Raw genomic sequence first — 23,972 nt, 5'->3', positions numbered from 1 at the left:
AAATATCCAGACTCTAAGCGCAGTACTAAGCTCCACCCTCTCCTCGCCTGCTGCTGTGCTATCCCAGCTGATGACCTATTTATCTTCCTTGGTACTGGCTGCTCTAGGCTAAATGATTCTTTCCTTGCTCTTCCTTATGGGAATGCTTGATTCCTTCCTGTTATTTACCAGTTTTTAGAATAATAGGTGTGTTCAAGCAATCTCCAAAGACGATGACAGAGTTTTTTGTTTTTTTCTTTTCGAACATGATGAGCCATGCATTTCAATCCGTTGCAGGGGTTGTTGCTATTATAATTATTGAGATTGCTATTATTCTTGATGTTCTAATTCCTTCCTTTTTGGCTGTGATTTTGTCATTATGAGAATATTATATATGTGGAATCACCAGTATGCAACACTTTGAGATTGGCTTTTTCACTCATGTCTTTGAAATCCAAATTGTTGTGTGTATCGAAGGACACCAGATTATGTCACCCCCAAATATACCTCTTTGACATAAAAAGCATTTCAAGCTGAAAGCAATTAAGAAAAAGCAAATGCAGGCAAAGTTCCCTCCTTCCTCTTCCCTTTCTGCCTAAAGGCAGGATATAAATTCTCCTTTACTGGAGAAGACTCTAGACTCTTCTTAGCCCAGAGATGGCTCCAGAGGAAACTGGAAACCTTACTCCATTAGTTTATCTTTCTATATATCTAACTTCCCGCAGTTTCCTGCCTTTGGAAGCCTAAAACTGCTTTCCTTTGTCCCGTCATTTCACTACAAATCCGTTGTTCTTTGCGGAAGATGCTATGTAAGCAGATTCTAAGCAACTGTTTTGAGTTACTTTTCCTTGAGGTTTTCTCCAGGTGATGTGTGCTGCGTGGGTTAATAAACCGCTTTTCTCTTGTTAACCTGTCTTTTTGTTAAAGAGCCTCAGCTGAAAACCTATTATAGCATGATTTAGAACTGGTTTTTCAACAGTGAGCACACATCAAGAATCACGGAACAAAAATGCACCCTGCACTGTGCCAAAGTTAAAAGGTACCGAGAGCCAAAGGAAAATTATTTATGAACGAAGAAAGAAGACATCAATAACACACAGAAGCAAATATAGGTAGAGGTAACATTTTGCCTCCTCCACAGTATCAATAGCTTGTTCCTTTTTACTGCTGAGAAGTATTCTATTGTATGGGCATAGCACAGTTTGCTTTTCCATTGCTTATCCACTGAAGGATATTTAGGTTGTTTCCAGGTTTTGGTTATTACAGATAAAGCTGCTATTCACATTTCGTGTCAAAGTAAGTTTTATTTTCTCTGAGATGAATACCCAGGGGTGAGATTGCTGAGTCATATGGTCAGTGTATACTTTGCTTTATAATGATCAGCCAAGTTGTTTTCCAGAGTAGCAGTGCCATTGATATTCTAACAACATCTGAGACCTCCAGTTGCTCTGTGTTTTCACCAGCACTTGGTATTATCAGTATTTTTTATTTCAGCCATTCTAACAGGTGTGTAGTGGTGTTTCATTGTACTGGTTAATGACAATGAACATCTTTTCGTATGCTTATTCGCAATCCTATATTCTCTTTGTCAGAGCTTCTGTTCAAGCCTTTTGTCTAATTTGTAATTAGATTTTTTTCATACTGTTGAGTTTAGACAGTTCTTTATATATTGTGGAAATGTGTCCTTTGTCAGATATACGACTTGCAAATATTTTCTCCTAGGCTGTGACTTTTTATCTTTGCAAGATCTTTAACAAAGCATCTTTTTTTTTTTTTCTTTTTCTTCATAACATTCTTGGAGTAAAAGCAACTGTTTTTAATTCTAAGTTCAACTTACTGATTTTTTTCCTTTGGCGAATTGTATTTTTGGTGTCTTGTTTAAAAACTCTTCATCTAACTCTAGGTCACAAAGGTTTTCCTCCACTCCCACACCAGGGAATACTGAACACACTCTACATTGCTCCCCCTTTTCTGTGGGGGAGAACTGTGTCACAGTTAGAGCCGGGGACTGGGCAGAAGTTGGACCTACAAGAATTTCATGGCTGAGGCCCTGGTTTAGAACTGGTTTTTCAGCCGTGAGCACACATCAGGAACCATGGAATAAAAATGCACTCTACACTTCGCCAAGGTTAAAAGATACCAAGAACCAAAGGAAAATTATTTATAAATTTAAAAAAAGGCATCAATAACAAAAATGAAGGTTGGGGTGAAGAGGAGAGGAAATGCTTGTTCATTTCAGTCTGGCAGCAAGGCTAGGGTCATGGGCATGGGAGTTTCAGGGAGGAGGAAAGATACCACTGCAGTGCATTCTCTTGTTATGAAGACAGGCATCCCGTGTCATCTAGCTTTGGGCAAATCAGTTATTCCTTGATAGGAGGGTTCAGGGGGTACATTGTTGTCGTAGACAGCATTGACAGAATTGGTGGTAGTGTTGGCAGGGCCAGTGGTCACATTGACAGGAACAGTGGTAGCATTGACAGGGATGGTGGTAGTACTGGATGGGTTTAAACTGAATATGGCTGGAATCCCTGTTGTATTCTGAAAGACAAAAGACATGTGGTCATCATCTTCCTCTGTAGTATACAGCGAAAAGTGGCCAAAACTTCTTCTCCTTCCTGCTTCCATACCCTTAGGTAGACCCTCTCTCCCTGATCCTGGGCTTGGTCATGTGACTTCCTTTGGCCAAGGGGACAACAGTAAATGTGACCTGTAAAGTGTTTGCCCATTGCAGATTGCTTTCTCTTGTTGCTCTTTGGAACAGTGAACATAAAGACTGGCCTGACTGCTGGGTAATGAAATACAAGTGGCCCAGCTGGCCCTGTTGATTGCCAGCTTGCAAACAGCCAGACGCCCGTGTGGGACTGCTCAATATCATCCAGCCACGAGGCAACTCACCAACTGACTGCAGACTCATGGCAAGTCCAGCAGAGGTCAGAAGAACTGCCCAGCAGACCCAGGGGATCATGAGCTAAATAAGTGGTTGTTGAGTAAGCCATCAAGTTTTAGGGTTGTTTGATACAGGACAAAAGCCAATTGACATAGAAATTGTTAGCTAGAAGTAAGATAGCAATCATCCGACACATGCATGGGGTTTGGGACTGGGTGGCAGGTGGGTCTGGAGAAGCTGTGAGTAAGCCTCTAGCAAAGGCTGGAGAAATGGCGATCTCATTGCTGGAGGAGGCTGCAAAAGGGGAGCGGAAACTGCCACAGCAGAGTGGAGAACTGATTTCCCACATTATATAGTGGTGGAGCACGGTTGTATTTTAGAAGACAAAAATATGCATCTAATAACATTTGGATTTGGCTAAGGAGATCAGGCAGAATATTGAAAATGTCAGTTGGGTGCTCCTGGCTGCGTATGATACACTGCTGTAAGAAAGTGAGAGGATAAAGAAGGAATGATTTAGTTTGCAAGTGGTATTTAGAGGCCAAGCAGAGGGCCCAGGACTTGATAAGTTAGAAAACAAAATTGTCTCTAATTTCCAAGGTCCTCAAAGGATAAATAACATTCAAAGTAAAACTAGGGCTAAGAACAAAGATCAAAACAAGGTTGTGTCTACACAGCCCTTTGTTAAGATCTTTGAAAGCCTAATCACTGCTTCTTAGACCCTTTCAGCTAGACAAAATGAGAACTTTAAAGTATTTGTCTCATAGAAGCCTAATCCCAAAATAGACACTGGCAGATTTAGAAAGAGAAGTATGTCTAGAGCAGTCTCATGTGTGGCTCTTATCAGATGGTGAAAGCCATAATCGAATTCATAAAACACCCTTGGAGTTTTAAGGCAATTGTATTAGTAACAGGATCACCAACTTGGACCAGATCTGACTGAAATTGCTCAAACCGCAAAAAGACCTTTAGGTCTCACTTAATATAGGAATCAGGTTGAAAAAGCAAAATGGGAAATACAGGCCTTTTCATATGAAAAAAGAAAACATGTTTCTGATGGTGGAGCCAAGAGTCCAGAGGGTGGAGTCAAGATCCTGGAGAACAATGGATTAGAAAGCTCCTCTCAGGAAGCAGTAGAGAACAGTGGCATGGGCAGAGTCTTCTAGAGAGTCAAACTGACTCCTAATCAAGAAACATTCTCTTCCCCCAGGGTAGGACAATACGTGCCCCCATAGGATTTCAGAATCATTATGGAGCAGTGACAATCTTGTGCTTCTGTTCTTTTCCTTATTGAATGGGGAAAGAACAGAATTCTATTTATCCTATTTTTCTCTCACTAAAGTGTGTTGGATATATGGGGGTGGGACTTGCTTTTAGTTCATAGGTTTCTGGATCAAGAAGAGCAATACCCCCAAATCCTCAGTCACATCTAGATCTGATTTGGATCCTAGTTTTCAAGACTGATGCCATGCCATGATTAGATGGGATATTTGGGCATCCAAAATATGGGCTGAGCATGCTTTACATCCTGAACAACTCTGAGTTAATTGTGGCCAGAGGCAAGCATTGTTGTAGGCTGCAATGCTAGTTACAAATCCTTATATTCATCAGCCTTTGCTGGGTGACTTTGTAACTCCTCTTATCAAGAGGTAGAGCTGTTGCTCCACTCGTGGAATCTGGGTTCAGCCATGTGATTGACTGTGGCCAGTGAGACATTAGCAAATGTGACACGAGCAGGGACTTAAAGTGGTTGCCTATGGGGGCTTGCTGTGTCTTGCTACTCTGAGAACCCAGCTCCCCATGAAGAAGCTCAGGTGAGCTTACCAGAGGATGAGATAATGTGGGGAGCGGAGATGAGCTATTTCACGAAGGACCCTGGAGACTAACCGTCCCCAAGCCAAGATTCAAGGGTGAGTTCATCTGAGGCCAATAGAAGAGCTACCCAGTGATCGTAGCTCAAACTGATGATGTGAAGAATGAAGAGCTAAATAACCGGAAGTCACTAAGTTCTGCGGTAGGATGCTATGCAGCAAAACTTAACTGATAGAGCCTCTCTCAGGCCTCATCTCTCCAGATCTCTGGTTACCTCTTGCTACAGCCCACAACCAATCCCAGAGCTTGCTCTGATTCTTGGAACAGAGTCCAACACTTACCCCATATTGTTTGCAGCAGGTAGCCTGGCACCCAAAATATGAGACCACACAAGTGAGGATGAACTCCAGGAGGGCGAAGGGGAGCAGACCACCAAAAATTGTCTTTACCTCTACCTAGAGACAGAGAGAAATGGGAGGTTTTTAGTCCTTTGGGTTAACCGTCTAGGTGACAGTCCACATCTGGAGTGCCACACACCTCACATGGAAGGCCTGAGACCCTCTCTGCACGTGGCTCTTTGGAGCAGATGCTGGGGGCACACATTTTATATACCCTTGCCTTACCCTTTTAGTCACTCGCCTGACTTCAACTGCCAGCACCTGTATTCCTTTGCCTCAGGGCTCTCTCTGGCCCCTGGAGCCCATTTTGCTGTTTGCACAGGTTCAAAGTTCCAGGGAATGAGTGCTCCTTGAGAACATCCCTCTCTCCATGACTGTTAGGGTTTGGTGTATAAATACCCCAGCTCCCTCAGCCCTTAGGTTGGTGTTTGCTTCCTCTCCCAAATAAACTACTTGTCTCAAAGTCTGCTTCTGGCAGGAACCCAAACTGAGACATTTCAACAAGTGCACTGGCTAGGAAACCCTGTGTGAGGTTCTGGGCTCCTCTCCTGGGGCCAGGGCGATAGACACCAGCTGAGTCAGGGTCATTAGCTCTGCCTGGCTCCTGGCTTTCTCAGCCCTCTTCCAGTATCCCTGCCTCATACTTCCCTTGGCAGGTTGGGATGCGTCCTTGGAGCTTCAAGGGCTTCTGCCAAGACAGAAGCTAAGACAGGATTGAAGGGGCCCCACACAGCTCGGTGTGCTCTGGGCATGGTCCTTGCCCACTGTAAGGTGGGAGAGGTCACTGAGCTCCTCTCATCCCTACACACTCTTTCTTTGCAGCAGCAGGTGGGGAGCCCAGGGCTTGGAATGCCTGTTGGACTCCAGTGCCTTCGTGCTACACTATGCTAGTATGCTCTTCAATGACAGAGGCCCTGATTGCCAAATGGCCACCTTTAGGATTTGTAGCTGTTGTGCTCTTGGTTCCGCGTGACCACAATCCACTCCCTTGTTGGGACATCCTGTTGCATCGTGTTGGACTTTAGAGGCCATCACCTTGCTGCCACATCCCCTAGACACTGAGTTATACCCTGTGCATCAGGGTTCTTCCCAGGGCCTGCAGGGAGCTCTCCTCTTAGGGACTGCCCTCACCCCTGCAGACACGTCTGGTTTAAGACCCTGTGTCCTGCCAGCCTTCCCTGGCCCACTTGGTTAGTCCCATGAGAGGATCAGATTGTAGCTAGCTGTGGAGCTAGCTACTTTTGATCTTGTTCTTCAGGTCTCCTCCAGTCCTGTGTCAATGTTACTGACATCCTTCCCATATTTCCATGCCTGCTGCCTGACTGTCATTTGTGTGGCTTTACTGAGGGCTTCCTTTGACCACAAGAGACTCCTTTGTCCATGATCATGGCAGACTGGAAGCACTAGGGAATTGATGTTCCTCAGGGTTTTTTTTTTTTTTTTTTCCTGAGACAGAGTTTCACTCTTGTTGCTCAGGCTGAAGTGTAGTGGTGTGATCTTGGCTCACTGAAACCTCCACCCCTGGGGTTCAAGCGATTCTCCTGCCTCAGCCTCCCGAGAAGCTGGGATTGCAGGCACGTGTCACCATGCCCAGCTAATTTTTGTATTTTTAGTAGAGATGGGGTTTCACCATGTTGGCCAGGCTGGTCTTGAACTCCTAACTTCAGGCAATCCACCTGCCTTGGCCTCCCAAAGTGCTGGGATTACAGGTGTGAGCCACTGCGCCTGGCCAGGGGCAGTTTTTGATCAATAATTGAGAGAAGCTGGTGGATAAATACCCCAGCCCCCTCACTCTACGACAGGGTACAGCTAAGATGCATGTCATTCTCTGGCTACCAGGTCCCCAGAGGGTTCATCTCCAAAGGCCTTTGCTGGATAACACTTTTATAGTGAGGCTTCCTCCCCTTGCTTATTTCTTCCCTCCTCTAGTGAGGTTTCCTAGAATAACCTCTGAAACACACAACTTGCACCTGAACCCTTGTCTTTGCATCTGCATCTGGAGGTCCCTGCCGCCTCCCTCTCCCCTCCCCCTGCACCAAAAGACCAGGAGTAGCATCAGCATTTCCTGTTTGTGTGAAAGGCTATCCCATAACGACTCCTAGGGGCAGGTGATCTTGTGAGTCTGAGTGTGGCAGCCGTCCAGGCCGCTTACCTGGCCACCTGCTACCTCCAAGCAGAGAACAGGATGAGGGGGGGTCAACTGACTGCATCTCTGAGTCTTAGCATCCTCACTGTGAAATGGGATTTATCATGGCCACCTCAGAGGGCACAGGATTTTGTTGAGGGTTAAATAGCTTACAGGTGTAGTGGTTGTCACACTAGGATGGAATTCTGGGGCAATTCATTTCTGCTCTGGAAGCAACCTCCTAAGTCCTCCTGGTCCTTTGGCAGCATGGGGCCCTGGCAGTCAAATGCTCACCATCGTATAGTAGGTGCACAGATCCGCAATGAGAATGAGGATCCCGCCGAGGGACAAGATTGCGCTGACGACGTTCAGGCCGACGCTGGTGCTCACCTGCAGGAGAGGAGGGAGAGGAGAGAGGGAGCCGAGTGTGAAGAGTCTGAAGCCCAGCTTGTGGGGACTCTTGGGAATTCAGAGGAGCGAGAAGGCAGGGCAGAAACAGGATGGCCAAGCAGGGTGGAGAAGCCAGTTTATTTCAGCGATAGTGAGGTGAGAAATCATTTTAAACTCATGTTTGTTAAAGTCCAGGTTTGTTCATGTAAGTCCAGGTTTGTTACATGGGTAAACTTGTGGCATGGGGGTTTGTTGTAGAGATTATTTCATCACCCAGGTATTAAGCCTAGTACCTGTTATTGTTTTACTTGATCCTCTCCTTCCCCCAAACCTCCACCCAAAATCCTTCCTTAATCAATGTGCGGCATCCTTCTATGGCAGAGACTGTATTTGTTTGGGAAGATTTCTTGCTAAGCAGCAGAGGGTAGGAAATGAGATTTGGAAAGAGATAAGGCAAAGATGCAGGACTGCTCTGCAGAGAAAATGAACAGAGATCCCAAGCTTGAATTGAGGGAAGGGAGTCGGGTAGACTTGGCTTCCGTGGTGGAAGGCTGGGGCCTGCTGGTAGGATTGGCTGGGGAAGGTTTTCAGAACCTGAAAGTCTCATCTTCAATTTTGAGGGATTGGCTGTTCAGTGTTGAGAGGGCAAAATCATCGAATTATTCATTATCCACCCCCCACTCAAGCTGCTTCCCTTTAAGAGGGTTATGGGGATGAAGACAGAGAAAGATGAAAGAGAAAGGGACCATGTTCTACATTTGGGCAGAGGCCAGGACAGCTATAAGATGTACAGAAGTAGAAAAGGAAGTTTCTCTATTTCAATAGAAAGTCACATGTCAGAGCAAGAGAGGACTAGGAGGCCCCCAGGTGTTGGCAGACGCCTTGGAGAGGGCAGTGGACTTCCCAGAGGATTTGGAACTTCCTGGTCCTGTTGGGATATGAAGGGGTGGTGTGAGTTTGATTGATGCTGGGGTGTCTGGAGGACTCTGCTCCTCCTAAAAGGGGTGCAGCAAGGCAGACTGTGGGGCCAACTGTGGGGCCACAGGGGTTGGCCTTGTAGACTGGAGACTGGTAATTGGGAAACCCTCTGTTAGACACCCAGCCCCTAGCTGACCCGCTGCTTTCCCATTAAAAGGCAGAAGGAAGATGACAAGCCACGTAGAGAAAGTGGAGAGGGGGAAGGAGGACCTGAAAAGGAAGGAGATGAGAGGAGGGCCATTGTGGAACTCTAAACTTATCCCTAAGCTTCTTAGAGGCCACAGCGAAAATCAAAACATGACCAGATACTTTGCTGGATGCTGAGCAGAGAATAACGCCCCCAAGGCGCAAGGGAATTCTGGGCCCTGTGTTCTTGGGTGAGACTTTAAATTGTTCAAGGCAGGCATTGCTCTCACTCTTCTGGGTCCACACAAAGAGGATGGTGGAAAACATATATATTTTTTCTTTTCTTTTTTTAAACTGTAAAACGTCGTTTTTTTTTTCTTTTTTCTTTTATTTATTTATTTTTTTATTGCATTTTAGGTTTTGGGGTACATGTGAAGAACATGCAAGATTGTTGCATAGGTACACACGTGGCAGTGTGATTTGCTGCCTTCCTCCCCCTCACCTATATCTGGCATTTCTCCCCATGGGATGGCGGAAAATATCTTAAAGAGATGGCTGAAATGCACACACATTTTCGTTTGGCTCAGACCTGGCTTTCTGTTTTATTTGGAGCATCCATGAGGCACTGCGTATAAATACTCATGAGTTTCCCAAAGAGGTAAGTTTTTGAGTAGTGAATGCCGTAGGTAAAAAGGAGCAGCTTTGGAATCAGAGAGCTCTGGGGTCAAATCCTGGCTCTGCCGTGTACTCACTGTGCGATCCTAGGCAAGCCACCCGACCTCTCTGTTTTCCAATTTTCTCCTCGGAAAAATGGGGATAATAGAACCTCATAGAGTGGTGGGGATTGACTGGAAGAAGGTGTGGAAACGCACTGTACCCAGGCCCAGGCCCAGGGCACACCACTACTGTGAGTCCCCTTTCTTCGTGTTTGGTAGAGAGTCAATTTCTAACATTCAGGGATCATCAAAGACAGCACTATGACTCACCACACAAGGGCTGGGGTCCTTTGAAGTCCATACTGAGAGGGATCCAGATGCAATATACTATGAGGACAAAAAAAAAAAAAAAAAAGAGAAAAAGAATGACCAATTGTGCAGCATGTTAAAAAGGACAGCTGTCCATTCAGAGATGCATTTCTCAATCTCTATGTTCTGTTCACCTCGTTTCACAAAATGTGCAAATCTGTCTATTTCCTCTTAACATTTTTACTATCCCAATGGTTAGGCACCAAATATACTAAATACCATAATATTCAAACTCCTGTGGGTCTACAGTAATACTTCCCTTTCCCCTAAAAACCTGAATTTTTGTCCCAGGATGCTGTACATCTCATTATTATTATTTTTCGACTGATTCGTCTTGAGTTCTCTGCCTGGACATATCATCGCCCAAATGCATTTATTGCTTATTTGGCCTCACACTGCCCTATCCTTGACTGTGATTTTGGAAAAGCAGGGGCTGAGTAGTGTGGTGGGTAGAGCCTTGGGGCTGGGAGATAGGAGACCTGGGCTGTGGCCTCATCTGCTGTGATCCTGGACCCAGCTGGAGAGTCCTCTTTAGCACTTGATGCTGCTAGGCAGGTGATGGAAACGTGAACATCAAAAGCAGTAAGAGCTCTGTTCAGTTATGAGAGCCCTGAGCTGAGGGAAGCCTGGGTTCAGGACCTTCTTCTAGCACTTTCCAGCTATGAGGATGATAAATGCTAGAGGAAGATTTTGAGCTTCGGTCTCCTCATCTGGCAAATGTGCCTGGATAATGATGCCTGCCCTCTCTATCTACAAGTGGGTCACACAATTCAAGTGAGAGAACAAGGTTAGGATTATTGATGGGGAGTATAAGGGCACTCAGGAGTTTTGCTAGTGTTTTCTGTTCCCATGAAACATTAACTCCCCATTACCCACTTACGCTGGCCCCTGCCAACCACCATGCTGCTTTCTGTCTTTATGAATTTGACTACTCTAGAGACCTCATCTCAGTGGAATCAGACATGTGAGTGTTCAACTTATTATTATTATTTAAGCTCTGCAAGATGGTATACACTTAACGGCATGCTGGTAAATGATTAACATCTGCCTTATGAGGAGGCAGCAGTGCAGGGAAGGGCCCTGATTTGGAGCATGTGTTGATTTCTGTCATGTGTATACCCAACATGGGCAACTTCCTGCTACCAAATGGTTTGACAATCATTTTACATAATTCCTGGACATTTTACAATTGACTCTCGTGACTGGTAGGTAGGAAGATGCTGTCTATAGCACACAACTTTACATACTCTGAGTTACCTATGAGATATTTCTTTTTTTTTTTTTCTTTGAGACAGGCTTTCACTCTGTCACCCTGGCTGGAGTACAGTGGTGTGATCGTGGCTCACTGCAGCCTCCACCTCCCGGGCTCAGGTGGTCCTCCCACCTCAGCATCCCAAAGACCTGGGACTACAGGCTCACGCCACCACACCCAGCTAATTTTTTATATTTTTGTAGCAACAGGGGTCTCGCCATGTTGCCCAGGCTGATCTCAAACTCCTGGCCACAAGTGATTCAACTACCTAGAGGCTGGGTCGGGGCTATGGGAGATGGGGAGGGTGGCAGTGGCAGGGAGTGTTGCTGAGGCAGGGAGATGGAAGGGTAGTTGGATCTTTAACCCTCTAGGGTATCTGCAGGTAGGTGGCTGGCTCTAGTCTATGGGGTCAAATTACTGGGAATGGGATTCCATGCTCCTTCTTCCTCCACTCCCTTCTTGTCCCAGTCTAGTGACCCAGGAAGGAGACCATATGGCCTTGTACTCACGAATAGTCCTCCCCAGACTGGGTACCCTGACATCCCGGTTGCAGTATAACATGGCTTCACCAAAATACAGCGATACAGGACAGGGTTAATTGCAAAGAAAATGTGCGTCAGGCCGATGAGGATCTGGATGGCCTGCCAGGGAAAACAAGTCAGTGTGAGAGAGTGGAACTGGGGGTCTGTGGGCTGTGGAGCTGTGCTTCGCACCCTGGCTGCACCCCAGAATCACCCCAGGCATGACTGGTGTTGGGGCTCATCCCAGACCAACTGGATAAAAATCTCTGAGGGTGGGGTCCATGCCTGGGTGTTTTTTAAAAACTTCACAGGTGCTGTGAATGTGCACTCAGGCTGAGAACCATAGGCATAAGGAAAGGTAAGACTGCCTGTAACAGAGCAAGAAGTGTCTTCCCTTCAGACTGAGCCCACAGGTGTGCAGAGACATGGGCCGAGCCCGGGTTCTGGCGGAAAACCACCTGGGCTCTCATCCTGGCTGCAGCACTGGCTGGCTGTGTGGTCTCCAGCACATATTTTCTCTGCCTCAGAGTTTCCTTATTTGCAGAAAAACTGCAAACATCACATCCCGAAAAATGTAACGTTCTTGCGTGTGATGCTAACATCTTTCTCCAGTAGTTGTTGGCAAAATTCATTTGGTGGATCTGATTTTTCCAAAATAGATGATTCTGATGATTCAGATGATTCCGATGTTGGTTCTGTTTAGAAATAACTCAGAGCAGTTTTTATATTTTATTTCCACACTGAAAATCAGCCAGACTCAGCCTCAAGAACATGTTTGTGAGAGGTTACATATTTGCAAGATGGGGATGACAGTATCCAGCCTGCAGGGCTGTGGTAGCCCAGTTCCTAGCACTTAGTAGGTGTTTCAATGCCCTCTGCTGTCACCATTCATCTTCCCGGTACCAATATTCTCTTTGTGGCCTTCTCTATGATGTGCCCATGGTTCCCCTTGGCACTGTACATGCTGGGGGACCCTCTGTTCCCTGCAAGTCCTGTGCTTTCCCCTCGTTTTCCTCCCTCCTTTTTCTCCCCTGTTGCCACTGTCTGAAACCTGCTTGCTTTCCTCTAGTCCTATTGAAATCTTATCTTTTCCTTAAGGATCAGAGAGATTCTTTTTCTGACCCCCGCATGTAGCATGAATTCCTTCTTATCTGGGGTTCCTACAGCATTCACCACTGGCTTCCCTGGGCCTCGGTTTCCTCAGGGTCTAATGACCACCGTAGGGCAGCTACCTTCTGCCCTCCTGGTCCCTGAGTCTATGAATCGGTGACAGACCTGGGTTTCATATGAACGTCCCTTCCTAAGATGACATGCTTGATTGTGTCTACAGGCCCACTTTATCAGTATGTTAATTAACCCCTTTCCCATTAAGAAAAAAAAATAGTGCCGCTCACTGCCAGAACTCATTTAATTTTATGTAAACACACTCTTGAGGCTGAAGCAAATCTGACTGATTTTCAGTGTGAAAATAAATGACAAAAACGGTTCTTCGAGTGATTTCTAAACAGAACTAACATCAGAATTGTCTATTTTGGAAAAATTGGATTCACCAATTGAATCTTTGGCCAACAACTGTTTGAGAAGGATATTAACACTATGCGTGGAAATGCTACGTTTTTTAGGATTTGACATTTTCGGCAATTAAGAATTACTGTATTTTGTACAGTATGCTATAAATAAACAGAATGCTCTAAATAGAATGATGTCTCTTGTTTCCAAGGTTGATAGACTAGAGCAATGCGAAAATAATAATAAAAGTGAGGTATTACATGGCAAAGTTATCTTGGGGTAAATACTGCAGCTGCCAATGCTGCTGGTGAGTATTCTTGGGGCAAACGGGAAAAGGGGCTAAGAGGCAGGCGTAGATAGTTTCCTCCTCAAAACAAAATTGTAATTGACTAAAGAGAGTCCACATTTTTGCCTTTTTGGTTTTTCACTTTGCTTGACCTGTTTCCCCAGACATTTGCTCTGACTTAATTCTGTTTTGACAAGAATTTTCAAATCCTTCCGAAATATTTTAGAATAATTGGGAGCCAAAGTTAACAAGCCTTTACCCAATATTAATTAATAATAAGGATAGTCATTGTAATACAAGATTATAATTGCTATGCAATATCATAGACCAGCTTTACCTTTTGGAGGATTTCCACACACATTCATAATCTCACTTTGATGCTCATGACCAGGATTTCTACTACTGACTGCTGTTTTATAGAATTTAGTTCACGATTTGATTTTGATTTGTTTGGGAGGCAAAGAACGCCTTGTTCCTGGTACAATCTACTTGTCTACAAGGATCCTGGATTAAATAAGGAGGGATGGGTTGGGGTGTTTGTAAGTCTGTCCCCTTTCTTAACCTGTCCTTGTCCTCTTTCCTCCAGGAGGGAATTTGTAACCTCTCAAAGAAGTCAGACAGTTTGCACTCTGGGCACCCAAAATAACTTGTTCATGTGTCTCATGGCTGTTTCCAGAAGGTATTGTAATTATGACAGCTGCCATGAACAAAGACCCTCCTTGGTCTTCATGGATGGCATCCTGGTTATCTCTGAGTCTCCAGCTCCTTGCAGGGTGCCGGCCATGTCGAATGGATAAATGCATACCGTATGGGCACCTGTGATATGCCAGTCTCCATGCTAGGAGTTGGCTGAGCATTCAGTGGGATCTGGCTTCTGCCTCAAAAACAGAATCAAATTGAGCTTTGCAAGATGTGAAATAAATCTGGAGGAGTCAGGAAAGAGGCAGGGGTCCCCTTGATTGAAGAGGAAATCACAAAACTTCAGAGCTAGGGTGAATTTAAGAAAGCTGGATCTTCTTATTGTAAAGATGAGGCAATGGAGGCCCAGAGTGGGGAAGAGATGTCTGCAAGGCTGCTCAGCAAATCTAGCTGGCCTGAGCCCTGGATTGCCTGACTCCCTGGTCAGCGGTCTTTTTTAGCAGAACTGTTGCTGACCCATGCCCCGATAGCTATCTGGGGAGGGGTGGTCATTGATTGTTCAGCCTCTTCCAAAGAATATGGGTCTCCTTGAGGAGTGAGAGGAAGACAGGGAAGAGGGGCTGGTATCTGGGGGACTGTGCTGCGTCCAGCCTCCAGAAATCGCCCCCCACACTCACTCCTTCTGCCCTTTGCCCTCTCAACATATTCCCTTCCTCATCCCAGAGCAGTAGACCTGGACTTCTGAAGTGACCCAAATCGGAAAGAAGAAGAAATCGCACTCACCCCTAATGTTCTGACCTCCTCATTTATGAATTTCTTGGGATCAAATGCAGTAAATGATGAAAATGACATGTTCCATTGGAACGAGTTTGAGGTGGGTGTCATCCCAGGGTTAGCATTCAGAGGATTTTGAGGGTCTCCAGGCCGGGTCTGGAAATTCGTCATTCTCTGTGTGTACTGGATCACCCCAGGCACAGTCTGCAAACTGGCTGCTCCCCCCGGATACTGTTGCTGATACCCAGTGGGTTGACTCTGTGCACCTGCCACTGGGTTCTGGTCCACCACGAATTGGTTCTGTAAGTTTGCTCTTCCTGTAGCACACTGGATTACTTTTGGTGAGACTGGGTAAGTGGTCACCCCTGAAGGCTGCACATGACTTCCAGAGGCCACAGAGTAGCTGGGCTGGATGACATGAATATTACCTGGGGCAGTAATGCCGGGCACACTGTTGGCTACAATCACTTGTTCCGTCATGGGGTACAACTGCTGCAAAACACATAAGAAGGTTCATTTCCCTCTTCTGACAAAATGAATAATGCATCTTATCTCATTCTTATCTTTAGTCTCATTTCATTAAAGTAAGAATCACCTACCATGGTACAGACAAAATAAACTTCTAGCCTTTCTTGTAGTCTGTGTTCTTGGAACATACTGCTTTCCTTTAATGGGTTTGGATTTGCAAGACTAGGTTTCCTGAGGCTACTTAGCTCCTTGTAGACCCTTTGTTCACAATCTGGGTGGTGGCTTTGCTTAGCCCCCTGCAGTGGGCGTTTTAATCTGCCTGCCTCGAGTTTGTTGAGTGGGCACAGGCTACCTTCCCATCTTGCCCCCTGCCCTGGCCTCAGCTGATTGATCTGGGGATGAACAACTGACCCCAAATGCTCTGGTAACTTCTTCCTCCCGGGAATTTGGAATTGGACCCAAGGACTACTGTGGGATAGGAGGCTCTGCAGAGCTGGAGGGGTCACTTTTATGTTGTGTGCAGGGCGAGCAGAGAACATCAGTTAGCAGAGTGAAGAGAATAAAGCTGAGAAGTGTTGGGGGAGGGAGAAATAAAAGAAGAGGAGAGAAGGAGAAAGAGAGGGAAAGGAGGAGGGGCAAAGAGAGAAGGAGGGAGGAAGATAGATACACAGACACAGACAGGCAGAAAGACACACATATACAGAGAGACAGAGAGAGGGGGAAGGAGGGAGGAAGACAGATACACAGACACAGGCAGACAGACACAGGCAGGCACACATACACACACACACACACACACACACACACACATACACACACACAACCTTGGTCCCTGATGCTCTTTCTAAAAATTTTTTGTTTTATTTTATTTTTATTATACTTTGAGTTCTGGGGTACATGTGTAGATCATGCAGGATTGTTACATAGGTATACACATGCCATGGTGGTTTGCTGCATCCACCCCCTGTCATCTACATTAGGTATTTCTCCTAATGTTATCCCTCTCCAATACCCCCACCCCCTGCTCTCCCTTCCCTAGCCACCCACCCCCCACAGACCCCAGTGCGTGATGTTCCCTCCCTGTGTCCATGTGATCTCATTGTTCAACACCCACTTATGAGTGAGAACATGCAGGGTTTGGTTTTCTGTTCTTGTGTCAGTTTGCTGAGAATGACGGTTTCCAGCTTCATCCATGTCCCTGCACAGGACACGAACTCATCCTTTTTAATGGCTGCTTAGTGGTTCCAGGTTGTCATTTGTCCCAGCTTTACTTCTGTTTTTGAAGGCTCTAACTACTTAGCTCACTTAGGGGTTTAATTTAATTAAGGTTTTTTTTTTGTGTGTGTGTATAATTTTTCAACATTAATTCAGAGTGAAAAAACTAACTGTCTTTCCCAGGCTTCCTGGGTGCCCTTGACATCCCAGGAGGGACCATGGACCAAGTGGCCTGGGAATGACCGTCCCTTTCCATCTCTTCATGGGTCTCGTCCATGTCGGTGTTGGGATTAGGACCATGTAGAAGTTTTGCTGCATTTTCCTTGTATTTAAACCGTTATCATTATGGTCCAGGGTCCTAGAGAGTATAAGAGTGATCAAACCCTTAACAGCCTGCAGTTTCTACTGAATCTTGAGCATTAGAAAAAGTTGAGAAGGGAATCACTTGATGGGAGACCTGAGATATTGTCCTGATTTGATAAGAACTGATAAGCTGGACTTAGAGAGTTAATTAATTGTTCAATGCTGGTAAGCAAGTGTGCAATGGGAGGAAGTAGGCGTGTGGCCCTCAGAACACTGAAGATGTTATTAGATGGAAAGATATCCCTTTCAGATGAGAGGTAAGGTTACTTGTGTACTTTACCTGTTAATTGTTGTGGCTGGTGGTCTTATCTCCCTACATATATTATACATTCCTTACTGGCAAGACACCAGAACCTATGGCAGGAAATAATGTGTGCAGGAACCCAGAAGTATGTTCTCAGGGGGCTTTCTGTCCTCTCCAAATCACAAGTCTAAATGACTCCCCCGTCCCAACTGCATCCTGAGAAAAACACTCCAAATTGTTAACAGTCATCTTGAGTCTGGTGCTAGCTGATGGATTGGCACTATTTAATATTAATCATCTAGAAAGTAAACTCAAAGGCAAGACAATATCAGGGTTAAGATTTCAGACAGCCCTGAGTCCACTTCTCAGCTCCTTCATTTATTAGTTGTACGACCTTGAGCAAGTTGCATACACTTTCAGTTTCTTATCTATAAAAGATGAATAGTAATAGCACCTTGTCCAAAGGGTGTTTTGAAGATTAAGTGAGAAAACTGGCAGCACAGAATGTGGCACAGAGGAAGAGGAAACAGTTAATATTTGTTCTTGTTGAAAGGAAAAGACCACCCATAAGAGAAGGGCCATTGTTTAGCAAACTCTTGGAACCAACCCAAATGCCCATCAACCATAGACTGGATAAAGAAAATGTGGCAATATACACCATGGAATACTATGCAGCCGTAAAAAAGAATGTGTTCACGTCCTTTGCAGGGACACAGATGACACTGGAAACCATCATTCTCAGCAAATTAACACAAGAACAGAAAACCAAACACCACATGTTCTCATTCATAAGCGGGAGCTGAACAATGAGAACACATGGACACAGGTAGGGGAACATCACACACTGGGGCCTGTCAGGGGGCGGGGGCTAGGGAGGGAGAGCATTAGGACAAATACCTAATGCATAGGGGGCTTAAAACCTAGCTGATGGGTTGACAGGTGCAGCAAAACCACCATGGCACATGTATACCTATGTAACAAACCTGCACGTTCTGCACATGTATCCCAGAACTTAAAGTAAAAATAAAATAAAATAATAAAATAAAAATAAAAAGTGTCACCTCAATCTTAAAAAAAAGAGAAGGGCCATTGTTTTGAATATTTTTCCTCATTGATCTCAAGCTATTTTGATTTAGTATTAATATCGGTGGATCTCAAAGTGTGGTCTCTGGATTATACTTGATAATCCCAAGTTCATTATCACTGGGAACTTGTGGCAAAGGCAAATTCTTGGTCCGCTCTCCAGAACTACCAGAAAGTCCAGGGGCAAGGATCAGCCATCTGGGTTTGAACACGCCCTCCAGGTGATCCATGCTGCTGAAGCTTGAGAACCACTTCCATGCAGACGTGCCCTACACTTCTCCATTGTGGTTTCACTTCTCTTTCCTCGGATCCCAACAGTTAAAAATATTGGTTTTACAGAGCTTCAGGAAATTCTTAGCTTTTTCCTTATTTGAAAATCTAGCTGGTCTCTGAGGTCCCTTTCCGCGCGACTCTTCCAAAGGAAAAACAACTGTCACTGGTGGCTAAGGCATTCACCCCACTCTTCTCACTCATTTTGTTCTGACTCGCCTCTTTGCAAAGTAGGGAGAACAAGGCTCTGAAAGCAGAATCGCTTGCCTACAATTATGCAACTCATAGGAGTATATCTGAGACTCAAATTTATTTCTTTCTGGCTGCTATTTGCATTTCACTATGTTTTTATTTCCCAGAAGAAATGTTCTATCTACTAGGTGACATATGGATGGCGGAATGTCCAGCTGCATGAATAGAGACTGTGCAGGCAGTGTGAGCCACTTCTGCCTTAGACCTTGACATTCCTTGCTTCCTTGAAGGATTAACAGGTTTCCCAAGAGAGTGGTTTAAAATAATCACTACAGCATCCTTGGATATTGATGAGTCACACCCTGTAGCTATGAGGCAGTTCCCCCAGCAATACATTATTGTTAGGACCATTTTTCAGACAAAGTATCTGAAGCACAGAGAGGTTAAGTACCTTGACCATAGTGACACAGCTAGGAAATGCTGAAGTTGAGATTTGAATTCCGAGAATTGAAAGTCTCCCTGATGCTAAATGTTATACTCTGCTTCGTGATATTAAAAAATATATTATTTCTATCTTCCTTTTTTTTCAGAGCAGGACTCCTCCTTCAGCATGTGAAAAACACATTGAAAATACAACTGTAGACCTGACGCTTGGCACAAACAGCTGGACCCTGTGAGGGATGCTCCTGGGACTCCTACTGTTTTACCTCCTGTGAGGAAAATGTTGGGACAAAGAAAGTGGTTAAGTGGTTCCATCAGAAGCCATTCTACCAGTTCTAGACTGAGGTCCTAAGTAGACCGGATCACAGTGTGCCTACAGCTGGGCTCAGGGAGCAGGGCAGCCAGAAGATGCCTTGCAGAGTCTCCAGGCTTCTATCTTAAGACTTCTGTGTCTATACAGGAGCTCAATTTAGGAACCTGTCGTGACTCTTCAATTATTTCCCAGCCTCCCAGTGCCTCCAAGGATGGGGTGCTGCATGCCTGTCTTGCTGGAGGGCACTATTCTATGTCTGAACCCCTGATTCCTTGCAGTTACCAAGAGACACTCCCCAGGGACTGCCTAGGTCCACGCCTCTGCTGGTGCTACCCAGGCTCTGTCAGAGTCTTGCAAGAGAATTCACAGAAGTCTTACCTTGTGGTCCTGGGAAGTCACCGAATGTTCTTTCTCCAGGCTCTGTGGGTTTCTGCAGCCAGGTCTAGAAATTCTGGTACTAGCTAATGGGCTGGCCCTATTTAATCCTAGTTATCTAGAAAATAAACTCAACTTAGGTTTCTCTTTCAAGCTCCAAAGTCCTCTTTGTAATTTCGTTTGCAGTCAATACGTCTATTGTCTGGCATCCATGCTGAGTTTATTTGCCCCTCAGAATATTTATGGCCTTGTCTAAAGTAGGATTCCATGGGAACTCCTTCCAAAGCCTCTCTTTGAGAAAGTGGGAAATCCAGAAGTGGGTCATTAAGATTTGGTAAGCCAATAGATTTCCCTTAGAAGCCATTAGTGAGCATTTACGGTGTGTCTGGTGGATGCTGGGTGGTATGCTAGGATACAAGGTGCTCTAGAATTTACAAGGAGTTGACGAGACAGAATATAACCACTGTTGCGATAGTTCTAGTACAAGTATGGATAGGAGCAAACAAATATTCAGGCAGACCATCAGTGATGAGTCAGTTGGGAGATGTGTCAGAGGGCTGCGGTGGTCCTGGAGGTTTGCTGAGTGGCTGGACGTGGAACTGGGCATCTAACTCAAGTTGGATATTGAAAGAAGGACTGGATCAACGCTGCATAGAAGGCACAGTGTATTCCAGAAGAGTGAGAACCAGAGGCCTGGGGCCAGGTCCAGATCCATCCCACCCTCCAGCACTCGTCCTGAAGCCTCTTCTTCCACAAAGCCTTGCCTGAACTTCCCAGTCAAACTAAATCTCTTTGAAACCCAAATGCTCCAAATGTGAGCTGCCTACGTGTGTGTGTGTGTGTGTGTGTGTGTGTGTGTGTGTGTATCTCCAGTTTTTCCAGCCTTATAGGATTACCCTTTCTAGTGTCCATGGACTGGCTAAAGCCCCCATCCTATATATAGTGGCTCCACTCCCAATAAATTGGAGGATTTCTTCATGTAGATTATGCTTTACATAGTCAATTTCCTGTTCAATTGCCTGCTTCTCATCCATTCCCGATCTCCCTCACATCTCACCTTTTACAGCTGTTTGTCCACCCCACATGGACTCAGTCTTGGAACACAGCTCCTGCTGGGGATTGAAATAGAACTCTCCAAAAAGATATACTTGACCCCTTATCTAGTATCTCGGAATGTGATTTTATTCAGAGATAGTGTCATGGCAAAAGTAACTAAATTAAAAGATTGTTAGGGTGGGCCCTAACTTATTAAGACTGGTGTTTTTGTGAAAACGGAAAATTTTGACACAGTCTTGCACACAGGGAGAACGTTGTATGAACATGAAGGTAGACCCTGGGGTGATGAATCTACAGGCTAGGGTGCCCAAGATGGCCAAGGAACAACAGAAGCCTGGGGAGAGGCCTGGAACGGGGTCTCTCACAGCCCCAGAATGAGCCCACCCTGCTGACACCTTGATCTCAGACTTCCAACCTCCAGAGCTGTGAGATGATAATGTTAAATTAACAAGCCACCCAGTTTGTGGTCCTTTGTTATGGCAGCACTAGAAACCCCTTTGGCCAGATGGCCAAAAGGTTCCTGGAGGAGCGGAAGGAAGAGCTGGAGGAGGTGGCCCACGAACTGGCTGAGACTGAGCATGAGAACCCGGTGCTGAGGCACAATATCGAGTGCATGAAGGAGGAGAAGGACTTCACCAGACTTCAGAAGAAACACCTACGACAGGAGAAGGAGTGCCTCATGTCCAAGCTGGTAGAGGCTGAAATGGATGGGGCTGCAGCTGCCAAGCAGATTATGGCCTTGAAGGATACCATCGGGAAGCTGAAAACGGAGAAACAAATGACCTGCACAGACATCAACTCCCTGCCGAGGCAGAAGGAACTTCTCCTGCAGAAGCTGAGCACATTTGAAGAGACCAGCCGCACCCTCGGAGACCTCCTGAGGGAACAACACTGCAAAGAGGATTCCGAAAGACTAACGGAGCAACAGGGAGCACTACTGAAACGGCCGGCGGAGGCCGACTCCGAGAAGGCGCGTCTTCTGTTGCTGCTGCAAGACGAGGACAAGGAGGTGGAAGAGCTCCTTCAGGAAATACAGTGTGAGAAGGCTCAAGCAAAGACAGCCTCTGAGCTTTCCAAATCCATGGAGTCCATGCGTGGGCATTTGCAGGCACAGCTCCGGTCCAAAGGGCTGAGAACAGGCGCCTGTGCATGCAGATCAAGAATCTGGGACGCAGTGGGAATCAGCACAAGGCAGAAGTGGAGGCCACCATGGAGCAGCTGAAGGAGTTGAAGCAGCAGGGAGACCGAGACAAAGAGAGCTTGAAGAAGGCCATCCGAGCCCAGAAGGAGCGAGCCGAGAAGAGCGAGGAGTACGCCGAGCAGCTGCACGTGCAACTCGCTGACAAGGATCTTTATGTTGCTGAAGCTTTATCCACTCTGGAGTCCTGGAGGAGCCGCTACAACCAAGTCGTAAAAGACAAGGGAGACCTCGAGCTGGAAATTATTGTCCTGAATGACCGGGTAACAGATCTTATAAACCAACAACAAACCTTGGAGGAGAAGATGCGGGAAGACCGGGATAGCCTGGCGGAGAGACTACACGGTCAGACTGCTGAGTATTCTGCATTCAAGCTGGAGAATGAGAGGCTGAAGGCCAGCTTTGCCCCAGTGGAGGACAAGCTCAACCAGTCATACCTTGAGGTCCAGCAGCTGAAGGCCTCAGTGAAGAACTACCAGGGGATGATTGACAACTATGAGTCAGGTGATGAAGGCCAGATTGGAGGCTGATGAAGTAGCTGCCCAGCTAGAACGCTGTGGCAAAGAGAACAAGATCCTTAAAGATGAGATGAACAAAGAGATTGAGGCGGCACGAAGGCAGTTCCAGTCCCAGCTGGCTGACCTGCAGCAGCTCCCTGACATCCTGAAGATCAGGGAGGCAAAGCTGGCTGAGTGCCAAGACCAACTGCAGGGCTCTGAGCAGAAGAACATGAACCTCACAGCCATCATATCAGACCTGCGCAGCCGGGTAAGGGACTGGCAGAAAGGGTTCCATGAACTGACCCGAGCAGGGGCCCGCATACCAATATGAGCTGCACGCCCCTCACGGGAGGACTACTTCCTTTTTCTTGGCTGCTGCTTTTTAAAACGAGTGAGCTATCGTCAGTGCTGTGAAAAAGAAGTCTGGTATGCCAAAAAAAAAAAAAAAGAAAAAAAAAAGATTTTCCTACAGCTTTACTCACACAAAGTAGTTTTGTCTAGTAGAATTTCACCGAAGTGTAGGGGTTGGGAAAGTCAGCTGGCCCTTTAAATAGCCACCGCTACTTAGTTCATTATCAAAAGTGGTCTTTGTATATCTTTTCATGGACTGGTTCGGCATGTGAACTTTGCTCTTGAGCATCCGAGCTCCCCTGGGGAATGGTCTGACCAGCCTAGCCTTCATGACCTCCATCTAGGCACAGCCTGCAGACGTGGGAGGAGCCCCGGACCCAGTCCAGTCTTGGCCTCTTCAATAATCTTGGTTTTCAGTAACCCAGTGAGGAGGTAGGGCTAGATTCATTTTCAAATGTATTCAAGAAATACTTATCCAACATTTACTATGTGCCAAATTTTGCTCTGGATTCTGGGAATACATTAGTGAACAAAATTAGAAAAAAGTAGCCTCGTCTTTCTGGAATTTTTCTGTTAGCTGGTGGACACAGATCACAAGTGAGTAAGTAAAAATGTGTAGTCTCTCAGATAATGAAAAAATAAAACTAGGAAGGGGGGCACCAGTGCATGGGTAGCTGGGGAGTGGTTTGCAGTTTAAAATAGGTGACCAGGAAAGACCCCACATCTGAGCAGTGGTCACATTGGAGCAGGGACTGAGATGGCGAGGGAGGGAGCCTCATGGCAGCACAGGTTGGGAGCGCTCCTGGTAAAAGGAACTGGCAGTGGAAAAGTGTCCCTGAGGTGGGAACAGCCAGCGAGGCTGGAGTGGCGTTAAGCAGGAGGAACGTAGCAGGAGACAAGGTCAGAGATCTGATCCTGCAGGGACGTACACAACATTTGAAGGTCTTTGCTTAACTTTAATGAATTGGGAGGCTTTACTGGAGGCTGTTGGGTAGGGGAGCAACATGATCAGACTTGGGTTTTATAAAATTAAATTTGGTGGCTGGGTTTAGGGAGGGAAGGGCAAAAACTGGGGGACCACTAGGAAGCTATTGCAATAATCCAGGTGGAAAACGTTGATGTCTCGGGCCAGGATGGTAGGTGTGAAGTGATTGTTTTGAAAATATTTTGAAGGTAAAGCCCACGAAATTTCCTAGGAGACT

At 45.9% G+C, this 23,972-nt stretch overlaps 2 protein-coding genes across 2 annotated transcripts; one reads left to right on the top strand and one right to left on the bottom strand.

The window, feature by feature from the left end:
- Nucleotides 1-1,995: 1,995 nt before the first annotated feature.
- MS4A18 (membrane spanning 4-domains A18) lies at nucleotides 1,996-19,724 on the bottom strand. Its single transcript, XM_003920467.3, has 7 exons — nucleotides 19,669-19,724; nucleotides 14,711-15,193; nucleotides 11,482-11,613; nucleotides 9,682-9,738; nucleotides 7,496-7,591; nucleotides 5,020-5,133; nucleotides 1,996-2,517 (listed from the first exon to the last, which is right to left on the bottom strand). Exons 2-7 carry the CDS (start codon nucleotides 15,179-15,181, stop codon nucleotides 2,317-2,319), a joined length of 1,071 nt encoding a protein of 356 aa, XP_003920516.3. The 5' UTR covers nucleotides 15,182-15,193; nucleotides 19,669-19,724; the 3' UTR covers nucleotides 1,996-2,316.
- A 1,503-nt stretch (nucleotides 19,725-21,227) lies between these two features.
- Nucleotides 21,228-22,750, top strand: LOC101028328 (outer dense fiber protein 2-like). Its single transcript, XM_074401935.1, is given in 3 exon segments — nucleotides 21,228-21,845; nucleotides 21,848-22,415; nucleotides 22,417-22,750. Coding segments are annotated over 3 exon segments (1,413 nt in total). The 5' UTR covers nucleotides 21,228-21,334.
- The last annotated feature ends 1,222 nt before the right edge of the window (nucleotides 22,751-23,972 follow it).

Source organism: Saimiri boliviensis, chromosome 6 (assembly GCF_048565385.1).
Source record: "Saimiri boliviensis isolate mSaiBol1 chromosome 6, mSaiBol1.pri, whole genome shotgun sequence".
NCBI lineage: Eukaryota > Metazoa > Chordata > Mammalia > Primates > Cebidae > Saimiri > Saimiri boliviensis.
This window is presented reverse-complemented; position numbering and strand designations above follow the sequence as displayed.